Source organism: Papilio xuthus, unplaced genomic scaffold (genome assembly GCF_000836235.2).
Source record: "Papilio xuthus unplaced genomic scaffold, Pxut_1.1 DF824888.1, whole genome shotgun sequence".
Taxonomy (NCBI): Eukaryota; Metazoa; Arthropoda; class Insecta; order Lepidoptera; family Papilionidae; genus Papilio; species Papilio xuthus.
This window is the reverse complement of record NW_013533761.1, coordinates 1289403-1302091: the sequence shown is the minus strand read 5'-3', so window position 1 is coordinate 1302091 and position 12689 is coordinate 1289403. Positions and strand designations below refer to the sequence as shown.

At 31.1% G+C, this 12689-nt stretch overlaps 1 protein-coding gene across 5 annotated transcripts in view; it reads left to right on the top strand.

Moving 5' to 3' along the window:
• Positions 1 to 12689, top strand: part of nemy (cytochrome b561 family member no extended memory) — a 53343-nt gene that overhangs the window by 22590 nt on the left and 18064 nt on the right. The window contains exon 1 of one of the 5 annotated variants that reach the window (XM_013325198.1): positions 5618 to 5836. Within the exon in view, the coding sequence (XP_013180652.1) occupies positions 5730 to 5836 (107 nt within the window). The 5' untranslated portion in view covers positions 5618 to 5729. 5 annotated transcript variants of the gene reach the window in all.

Genomic DNA, 12689 nt, shown 5'->3' with positions numbered 1-12689 from the left:
ACGTAGAATTATGAAAAAAAAACAAATTTTAAGTATATTATGGTTCGTAATTGTTTTTTAAACTATTTTTTTATGTAAATAATATTGGTAAGTGACCTTAATTGAGTGGCGCGACAACTAGATCTAGTTTAAAATACCATGTTATTAATATACCAAGAGCGATGACAACGTTAAATTAGAAAAATATGTTGTACATTAATTTTGGCAATGAACATTTATGTCAACATTAAATTGCTGCAGTGACGTTTGAAAGATTTTATTTTGCTTGTCGTATATTTATTTAAAAATAAACACAAGCAAGCTATCTTATCTTTCTCTCATCTTTATAGCTCTGAAAATGTTATTGAACCTTGAACATTTCCACTCGGAGTTTACATAAAGTTTAAAAACTTAGAAGCCTTCACCAACATATTATTAATACTGAGGTACAATAGAACAGTGCCTTCTATCAGGTTAAATGTTATAGTGTAGTAAGAGAAAAAGTTTTTAGTAAAATCTATCCAATTTTACTTTATGTCTTTGATAAATATCTTCTTCAACTACTCCATTAAAATCACTTAATTACAATGCGTTTACATTTTTACACATAAGTTACATTAAAAGACAGCTGTTAGTTACATCTATGTGTGTAATAAATACTAAACGCATGTACAGTCAGCTCCATAAATATGTATATACTAGCTGTTGCCACGGCTCCGTCCGCGCAGAATTAAAGAAAAATTTAATTTGTAGCATGTATTCTTCCAGACTACGTTCTACATCCATGCAAAACAATCATTCGCATTTATAATATTAGTAAGATTTACAAGACTTCAGAAGCTTGGATACGCTTTTGGTTTTAAAAATGTAGACACGAATCCATCTGTATGCTTCTGACATTAAATACATACGTATTTTTAAAATCGATGGCGTACATAAATGTCAATACTTTTAAAATGTATACATATTTATGCAGCTGACTGTACAGTTTCTGTGTGTGCGTGGTATCGTGTGGGTCGCGAATTAAGTACTGGCACATATTATCAGTATCCTGACAGAGTGCAATTAAAGCATAAGTGATATTAAGTGAATATCCTGTTAATAACTGTTCTTTATTGTGCACATCCTTCAATATAGATTTCCCAAACTTAGATATGCAAGTTTTCATTTCTTCATTAATTCAATATAACATTAAGTCACGGGATAATTGGGAGATACGGTTTATTAATTTGGGCAAAGGAACATTTTAGTTCTTTCGGATGTAATCAACAAATATACTTGGTACTTCGGTTCAATAGAGCGTAAGAGAAATTGAATAAATGAAATTGATATGGAAACATTAATAATTAAATACATTAGGGTATTTATTTTAAAATAATATAATAAGGTGAAATACAATATATGTTATAATATAAACTATCATTAACGTAAATAATCCTGTCACTTATCCGTATATTTTAACGATATAAAGCATTTTGGCTTTTTTGTATCGGGGGTAAATCTTCGTAAGATACCCTGCCTTTTGGGGGAAAGACAGGGTTATGTGAGATTTTTACTCACTCAAACCCCCTCGGTGGCCAACCTCAAATACGGCTGCGAGGGTCCCGGGATCTCCAAAAAAACGTATCGGAACCCTTTGCACTGGGCACGACTCCAGGAAAATACTTCCTCGTGCCTTCGGAAGATTTGGCAACATCGGACCAGACAATGTTACCGTCTTCTCGGTAAAAGCATTTTGGCTTAACGTTTTTAGTTTTGATCATTATAGAATAAAATATAAGACAATTTTAAAATAGTTTTCAACTATAACTAAATTAAACACACGAAAATACTTTATGGATTTTGCAACATTCGAAAATTTTGAACTAATCAAAGTCTATTGTATTAAAAATATCCGTGATGTTCAAAATGCGAAGTCCATTTCACAACTTTATTATAACGAAATATATAGATATTTACGTTACAAAAGACAGTTGTAAACACGTACAAATCTATGTAAGTACATTGAATGGTTTGTCGTCTTTTGTTGTCATTTTATAATAGACCAGCCACCAGACGGGACTGATTTTACAAAATTTATTTGGTAATTTGTTGCAAATAATTACTTAGTTAGAATTTAATGAAATAATCTCGAATCTTGTTATAAAAGACTAGCTGTCTCCCGCGACTCGAATTTTTAAAAAAACTTAAAAGGTAGTCTGTGTGTTCTTCCAGACTATGTTTCATATGTGTACTAAATTTCATCAAAATCCGTTAAGCCATTCAGGAGATACTTTAAAACGAACAAACATCCATCCAAACATACGCATTTATAAGTTTAAAACTGCAGTCGAATGGTGGAATTCAAATCTGCGATTGTCAGATCGGTAATTCGTACCTCCAATTGTTAAGCTACATATATAGCGCTTATTAACTCGTATATTGTAATTTTATGCGTGAACTTGTAATTGGCTAATAATTAGTTGAGACACGTATGGTTTATAAAGTACTTTAGAAACATAGGCGTAAGACGTTTTAAAGAGTAAAGTTAAGGAGAAAAGAGTAATAAAAGCCTAAAGACTATATCGCCACTTGTAACGCAATTAAGCTAAGACCTAAGTCTATTAAAAATGCAATCGTCTTTACTAATAGCATTAAAATATCTTTATAATTATTAGCTATAGCAAAAGCTGTGCGTAATATAACGTGGGCGTCGCCACCACTTGTTTTAGGAATGCGGAATACAGGCCCAGAGAGGTTTCAGCCAGTCGGTGCTAAAAGGTCTCATTAAATCATTAGATTGAATTTATATTGTGAAAATAAATTAATATAATTGTAATTAATTGTACAAGAATTTAGCTGAAATGATATTTTGCTTTAATTTTTAATTAATTCTGTTTAGTTTGGTCAAACGATTAAATTGAGTTTCACTCTGATAAGTGATCTTAGATCTAAGCCTAGCTTTCACAGCTAACAAAAAGGGTTAAATATCTACGATACTGACATGGAAGTAAGTGTCGCGGACACAAGCTAGTATTGAATAAATTTTACTGTATAAAACTTAAATGATTACTATTCAACAATTTTATCTTATCTTTACAAATGATGAATGAATGATGAATGTATAATTTTAACAAAACAGTTATATTTACGACGTTGTATTGTCAGTGGGAGAAGTCAATTAGTACTTAACATTTGCTGAATTAATTTTAAATCGTTGTCAATCAACTACACCCACCTGCCGGTGACTGCAACGGTCATCGAACTGACGCATAAGTTTAAAATTACAATACTTGTAATTATAAATAGGTGTCAAATAAATGAGGATTGTTATTAGTGACCTCATTTAATTTGATATGTCGACAAAATAATATCATAGTAAAGTATGTTATTGGCATAACATAATTTTAGGTCTCTTCATATTTTTTATTTTCTTCTGAATATAGTTTATAATTTAAAATAAGAAAAGATTAGAACTAGGCGTATGAATTTAAATAATAAGTGACAATCGTGTTCTTTTTACTTAATTATCATATTTAATGCGTTAATAATTATTAATATAATAATTATTTTTTAATAATAAATGCGTCATTTTGGATAATGGTAAGATTTACAACAAGAAATGAACAATAATATATTTAAGAGTGTCTTAAATATATTTCGTAGCACGAAATTCACACGGAAAATTCTAAATAATTCAAAAAAAATTGTTAAAATAATTTTCCTGTGTGCCTTCTGTTATACACGTGTACTTTATGCGTGCGTGTGCGTGTATCAAATATGATTATTAAGTGAAGGCAACTAACATAGCTCAGAGGATAAGCTCAAGTAGCATTGGCCTCGTAAAACTACGTAAACAACAGCTCAGGAAAATATTTTTAATGAAAAATATCGCTGCCCACAGCCCCTTTTCAGTGTATATAAGCTATGGAAAACGGTTTTGTGATTCATAACAATATTGTTTTACGAATGTTTTGCAGTGGAAATCCACTTTAAACAATTTATTGAACACTGAACATATTTATGTAATAGCCTATATTTAGTTTAGCTACTAAGCTTTCTAGCAAGTAATGCAATTTTGCGGAAACATTGTCGATATAAATTACACCTTTCAACATCCAGTGCTTTTATTTTATTCAACATGCACATTCTAATTTCTTTTCGTAATATCTTATGTGTTCCACTTCAAAAGTATTATAGCTATTAAAATTAGGAACACCAACACCGACGAAAACTGGAGTAACAGGTTTCAAACTAAAACTGTGACATGTGAAATTAAATGTGAAAGATGGCGTCCATATTTTGGCGCTAGCCTGTGTGCGTTCTAAATTAAACTCTAATTACTATGTCAGCGAATACTCATTTGAATTTTGTGTCGCTTTAGAATACCTTGGATGTAAAACATTGGGTTTCTGAACCACTTGATTAAAAATAGGTCCAACTATCTCATTCTCATATCAGTGTTTCGGCAATTGAATTGTTGAACTAGTACTATTTACCGTGGGTTTCAAAGGCCAGGTTTTGTCAAAGATAATGACAGGGATAACAATATGTTTGATAATGATTGGTCTCAGGAACCAACGGTTAATCTAGTAATATATAATACAATATTTATATTTTATTTTATAACGACTGTTATTTATTTGGTTTGTTAACCCCGATTTAATACTAAATAATTAGCCTAACACTAAGGGTTTAGAGCTTAAAAAGACAAAAGTATGCAATAATGTGACAATAGCTAAGCTTGTTCAGTATAATTGCTGCTTAGTGTAGTCAAGAGTAATAAACCAATAATGAAGTAAGCTCAGAATACATGCCATTGGCAATATACACACAAGCACACTGACTAGCACACACATAGCACCGTGTTATACCGTGTAACAAATCTCTATACCTATGTCGTGACTTCTAATTAATATTTACAAGGCTTTACTAAAAAATGTAAATACCTTTGTTGACGTTCTACTTGAATTAAGTGTACTTACATATCGGGCATTAAGTGATGAGGATTGATTCAATTACATATGTCTTCATTCTTCAGTAATGACACTGAAACTTAGTAATTTATATTGAGAACGTGAGAAGTAATTTAGATGAATTGCTTAAAGAATCTTTTGCATTAGATCGCGTCGAAGATATTCCTATCATCGTGCAGTTCAGTTAAGTTACAGATTTTTCTAGAATTATAATGTATGTATGTATGTATGTAATGTATTTTGGCTTGTACTTAGTGTGACAACGATAACTTCATCCCTTACGTCATCTTTGTATTCTTCGTTATTTTATGTGATTCTGGTACACATTAGCTTTTTTCTTTACGTATAAAAACTGTAAACTACACCTAATATCGTCCACTTCGTATTGATCATTGTCACTGTCGTATTTTATTATTTCGTGTTACAGTAATGCAAATCTTATCACATTTTTTTTTCAAAAGTTTTTATTGCCGTCACTATATTTCGATTGTTTTTGGTACACGTATTGAATTAAAAATATATAATAAACAGGTCTTGAAATTCAAGATTACATAATGATAAATGTATTGTAATTAGTCAAATGATTATGTAAACGAAATAATTACAATATGAGATAATATTAAAAAGAATACGTGTATATTAACAAAGAAGTCGGGTAATACGACTGATATTAGTTTTCAAAGTCAGCAGTGTATTATGAACACAGGTGCATAACCTGCCGTGTAATTTATTCGTGAACATTGGTGAGGTGAATTGTGTAATAGTTAGTTTGTTTGTCAGTTCGCGAGCTCTCATATGAAAGACACTCGTACACCAAATGAAATATATTTGCCAGTGTTTGGCAGATATTTGGCATTTTTAATGGACGACTTTATATCACCACGTAAACCTACCGATAAAAGGTTAGTCTAGTACTTTTATGACATATTTATTATAATATAATTTCATCTTGCAGTTTTATAATAAAAGTTTTGTTGATGTATATAATATTTTTTTTTATATTTTCGTACATGTGATATAAGTAGTTCATTCGTATTTCAATTCAAGTTTGAATTTTTGGATTGGCTTTAACTTTTGTTTTGGATTTTTGCACCGATATCAATTATAGAATTATAGTTTAAGAGACTGCAAAGAAAAATATTATGCAAGTTTACAAAGGCACATTTTCGTAATTTTTTATTAATAGAATTTAACCGGTCAGTATTCCAGTTTTCGTCATAGCGTTTTATAATAATGTTACGTATAAACATACCGTTATACAAATCATGTCGGACCGCGAACTTTTTGTCTTTAACATGTTATTCAATTTGTTTCAATTAAAGTTGCCTAACAGCGCGTTACCGTTACCTCGCGTGTTATAACGCAAATTAATTGTATCGTTTTGACAATCCGTGATAACTTGTTAGAACCGTTGTGTTCAAGGTGGTCTGGTGAACGCAGGAAGAATGTTACCAACGCTTACCATTGTAATATATTGTGTGAAACCACTTTATTATCTTTTTAATAAGATTTTATTTATAGTTTGCAAATAAAACTTTATAATATACTTTCCCTAATGTCTGTAAAATCAAAAGTTTAAATTAAACCTTAGTAACATTATAAATGCGAATGTTTAGATAGATGGATGTTGTTGTTTGTTTAAAGGTATCTCTGGAACGGCTTAACAGATCTTGATGAAATTTGGCACAGATGTAGAACATAGTCTGGAAGAACACACTGGGTACTTATTAAGTTTTTTATTTATTTAAAATTGAAAACAATGATAAAGTGTATTTTTCTAAACATTTTAATTTTTTTTTACTTTATGCTTATCCCATTTGAATGTAAAGTCGTGCCTTTGCATACTACCGTTGTTTATCTTGTAATTTATTTTATTAGGTCTGAGATAATACAAGCTTAATGTCAGTGCAGTATTAGTATTCACAAGCCCTGAAATCTAAGGTCATTGTTAACGAACACATTCCTCGAAGTTGTTTTGCTTGTATACATATTGCATAACGCATGCCACCTGCAATTTAGCAGAAACGATACGACGACACACGATTTGCAGAACAATTTAATTGTTGATTTTAGTAATTTAATATTTGCTTTGACCTTTGAGTTGCGCTTTATTGGCAAATAATACCTATTGGTTTTAAATTTATGTCGAATTTAAATATGACACTCTCGGTAGGTTCATATAGCAAGTCTAGATGGAGAAATCTTGTACAAAAGAAGAGACAGTTTATCCAAACCAAACTTTGTTTGTAAATCTATTAGATTTTATTGGTATATTACTAGTTTACAAATATATTTGTAAAGACAATTATAAAATTAGAAATCAAGTTTGCACATTGATTGAGTAACATTTGGTTACCAATGTGTGACGAATTGTTCTTTATTAAACTAGTGAAGTAGTGTAATGGTTTATATTATTCCAATACAGTGGAACAGTAGCACTGGCATGGACTGAATGGGCTCACTGCCGCCATCTATTTGTATGCCAGTGGTGATTAGTAGCGCTACTGTCCTACTGCACTGGAATAATGTAAACCAGGCTTTGTTGGTATAAGGTAGGTTTGGAAGGAAATTTCTTTTTCTTTTATAAAACTTGTCATATGTGCCAGTGCTAAAAAATTTTTTTTCAACTCCTCCTGTTAGACAACACTAGGAAGTTGGATTTTATATTCTAAGCGTATACTTTAGTTTAAGTAATTGTAGTAAATAGCAATAATTAACTCATGTCGGTCTTTATCTACGTTTGCAATGTTGGTACGTTTATACGTGTTTTATAAACCAGTTTGTTTTATCATGTAAAAAATAAAACACAATACATAAAGGATGTTTTTTTAATCGTCAAGTACGTTTAAAATATACATGGTGTTACGGTAATATGTTAAAGACAGACATCTGCATCTATACACGTTAAAAAGGAAAAAAAGAAAAATTAGTTTTATTGATTAATTCTCAAAATAAACCAATTTTTAAACATTCATAAACATTTTCTATCAACTAACATTGCTTTTTATAAGTAATAAAGATATGTGTGTCGGATTACTAGTAGTTTATATATGTTACTAACGCTGACTAAGATATTGTTAATTGCAAAAGAAATATTACTGTTTTAATTATAAACTTAACAATAATAAGTAGTCGTATATCAACATTCACTTCGTTATTAAATGTCACAACTCCATATTTGTAATAATTATTAACGACAACTTTTACTTTTTGATTACAATTTTTCTCAGTTTTTAAAATTTTTATAAATGTTTAATTATTAAAAACAGTGGTAGGTTATTGACCGCTCAACTTATGATTTATAATAGTTTTTTTTATTTCTTAAACATATAAGGAATTTAAGATTTCTGCAGTTCCTCTGTTGTTTAGGATGTTTCTGGGCGACGATGCTCACCTCACGCTTAATTTGTCTTTTTTTATAAAAAGAGGGCCAATTATTTAAATATTAGTATTATTTAATAGCGGTATGCTCCCATTTTTTTATTTATAGCTACCACGTATTTATACCTTAACGTTTGCATAAAGGTTCGTGAAAAAAAATGCATCCTTGTATAAAATTAATTTTAGCAAAATCAATTAGCCGATAAACGTATGTATTAGAATGAGAATAAGTGGAATTGTCGGCTTAAGGAAGACTTAATAAACGATTAACTGTATGAAGCAGAGGGAGTATTCAACAAACTCAATTATAACTGACCCCTGATCCCTCGACGTGTCGACTGGGCATGTCCTACGTACAGTAAATCCTAAGTTTAAATTATAGGTATTCGACTCTATCTACATAGACATTAATAACAGCAAGAAGATAGATTTAAACATTTAGAAAAGAATATTTAAATGTTGAATTACAGTTGGATTTTAAGAAAAATCCATAATATAATTTTCTTTTTATTTAATCAGATACAGTGGTCGTTTAAATTGTATTATTCTAGAATAGAAGGAAATGGTTAAGAAAAAGAAAATAAAGAACGTAGAGAGGTGACCAAGTTGTGGTAAAGATAATAAATAATGCCATCTTTTATGTTAATTTCATGCATATAATTAATGGAAATTCTAAGTGTATGTTCGCTTGAATTCAGCAATGCTATAAGGCTTACGTTTTCGACGCGGTTATGTAAATACGTATGTAGAGTATTAAGCATATTTGGTTACAGTATTGCGTAGCTACCATTCACTTAACTTGAAATGTGGTTATTTAGAATGAAAATATTTTTACTGCAAATTTGTGATCTATCGATTTGAACAAAAAATCTTGGTTAATATCTGAAATTGATCACTTTGAAAGGGTTCATAAAGTTTTGATATTAAAATATTTTGTTACTCTAATATAAATAAAGTAATAGGTCCAAATTAAATCAAATTTTAAGGTTACCTATAAGTTCTAGAACCTTCTAGCGTCATCGACAATCCGTTCTACAAGCGCTATATTTTAATTCTTCAGTTTAACATTGTTGATTATCTTCCTTCTGTTACGGTTGAGCTTATGTAAAAATGTGCTAATTTAATTCATTAAGTGGGTAAGGAAGATTTTTCATAAAGGAACATTTTCACCTGTGTAGGGTAACGTCGGGAACAAAGGTGCAAATTAAGTTTCTCCGCCGCATCAAAGGCGATTCCAGCTTATCTAAATTGCATGAATGTTCTCATGAATAAAAGGATTCCCCTATTCCGCAAAGTGAAGAGAAAGAACAAGTCCAAGGATTCGTTTTGTTTGGGCTGTGATTATGACACGGCATCTGATAAGATTTGGCTTATTAAAATAATTATGATACTGAATGTGGGATGAACTTTACCTGGAGTTATTTAAGAGTTGAGGTTATTCGTCTTCTTTCAACTCCAGAATACTTTTTCAAGCACTTTATATCTTTAAATTGAAAGACACGTTCCAAAAATCCTAAACTAAAGAATGTTACGAGAAGATGAACAGAGAAAACAGTTATCGTTTAATTTCATATTTTTTTTTAAATTTACTTAACATTTTACGTACAGAAAATATTTTAAAGTTAATCCTTTAGTCTGCAACAATGTTAACAACGTAAAGTTTAATTGGCTTATATCTGAAACAATTCAACAAGTGAAGTTTACCAAATCGTCTTAAAGTAGACTTACAAACAAATCCTAAGAAAATCCTTCAATACAACAAATTTACCTTAAATTTGATATAAATAAACTTTGTCCTAAAGTTTGGAGAACCTTTACTTGTGTCTTCTTTGAGTTAGAAGCACTAGAAGTATCCAATTAAAAAGTAACTTTTATGAACAGTTTCTCAGATATCTTCATCATCAGCTCACTGTATGTCCCCACCGAAAGGCTCGGAGCCTACCCTAAGTTAGGGGTGATAAAATTAGGGATGTTTCTCAGATATAGAAACATACATATTTAAAAAAAAATATTCGTTTCATTTGCAGTATGCTTCAAACTACTAAACAGGTGTCTTATTGCCAATACAAAAAGATATATAGACGAATTATATCATTGTAATATCTTTAACATTTTGAGCAATAAGGAATTACAACAAAAACAACAAATTGAGTACCTCCTCCTTTTATAAGTCGGTTAAAAAAGCATGTTATCTAATCGAGCGTACAGATGTGATGCGTGTGCTAATTATTGTTTGAAAATGGAACCTAGTTTCCACAATTTACAGGGTACTTAGACCCCGAGGCCGTCAAACAAGTACACGTATTAAACGTTAGAACGGGTTCTGTTTAACTTCCAGGCTAATTATTGCGTTGGCATGGTAGCGGCTTGGTCATAATCTGTATGAGTACGTATTAACGTTGATCGTTTCCGCTTTTATATAGACACTAGCTTATTATTCCAATGATCGTAGTGAAAGTAAAGTGCTGTCTAGATGTTTTGTTATTTGCCTGTAAATGTATTCTGAGAGAATTATACTACCAACTTGTGTATGTGTAAATAAATAGTCTTAATATAAATAAGATAATAATATATTATTGATACTAGCCGTCGCCCGCGACTCCATCCGTACTGAATTAAAAAAATGCACTACTACATGCATGCCAAATTTCGTCGAGATCCGTTCCGCCGGTCTGGAGATACCTTCAAACCAACATCCATCCATCCATCTAAACATTCACATTTATAATATTAGTAAGAAGTAAGATTAGAAAGATTGCTTTTTTTTTGGTATCCAATCATAATATCAGAAAAGATCTTGGTCAGGCGCTGATTTTTAAATTTAAAAAAAAATATATTTTTTTGATACGATTCAAAATTACTAAATAATTTCACACATCAAATATGTTTAATTGTACATAAATATAATTTATGTCGGTTTCATTATAAAAAGTTATTTCTGGGACATACCTGTTAAAACTGTATCAAAAGATAAAACAAAAGATTTCTTGCATTGGCGTCCCAAAAACAACAGAAAATAGGATGACATTATTCAACAAAAGTTTGTATGGGATGTGTGGGATCCATCCGTAGAACCGAGGTTACCGAGGTCAAGTGACTGCTCTTTACCGTATTACGAAATGTATTGTGTAAGAGAACATTACTAAATATTTTTCTGCTTCCGACGGCGATTATCTTTTTATGGTAATGTTATCGTTGTTTAACATGTCGAGTGTTTCTGTGCACTAGCTGCGGAGATAGACAGGTGAAAGTTAACTATCTATAATAATGTGCTGACTCAATGTATACTGCATGAAAACAAAACATGAGATGCATTTAATGACGTCACAGCATTTTGTACGGTGTACAAAAAGTTAACGACAAACGTTGTATCTCTTTGTCGAGATAAAGATACAAGTGCCAGGATTCGGAAATGTAAGGTTTGAGACATGTGATTTATTCTGTGTTAAACTGAACTCTGCGACTTATTTGTCATTGATTGCTTTCCATAATTTCCAAGTGTTACACAGCGTCTGTTCTCCTCAGATATTATCATCTCCCCGTCCTTATACCACTCGCGTAGAGTTTCATGTGTTCATCCTGCTTATAAATAAAATAAATATTGGCTCGACGTTCATTTTGCCTTTGCCTTGTGACGATGATACCATAATTGTGAACGTCGGCCCACTTAAGAAGCTTAAAGTATGGTTATGTCATCAGTTCTCTCATCGCGAAGTAATTTATCTTCTTAATTCATCGCATGACACGTACGATGAACGTACGCCGAATAGTTTGTACGTTTTTGAATGCAACGCGCTTCTGTAGAAATCAAGCTGCGGGGCAATCGGAATTTGGGACGTGGGCTTTGACACCGATGCTTATTTGATGCAAATACGTATACCAATTTTGAATAAACTAAACACACACGAAACTATCATTAGCTATTGTATATTTTTAATGTTTTGGGAACTGGGTCTTATTCTTAATTGACATATGAAAGCTATGATTAACTTAAATGTTTTTTTTTTTACTGAAATAATTTCAAATTCAACATTTGAAGTATAGAAAGTTTACTCCATTTAGGGATGAAGTATGGATAAATAAGGAAATATAATTACGCTTCGGAAAGTAACCTAGAAAATTATAAACTAGAAGAGATATTATTTAATTAGTTGGTATCTTTAATTTCGATTGAAATTTGAAATACTCTACAGAATATTGTAGAGTACGTTTTCCACAAAAATATTATTGCCACTCTCTCAAAAAGGAAATTCATTTAAATTTTAGTTAAATGCAAAATACGAATCGGCGAGTTTCGACCGAAATACCGACAAAGTTATCCACTTGGGCCGCTGCCCGCAGCAAATACTTCAAATACCTGCCGTTTTATGTGTC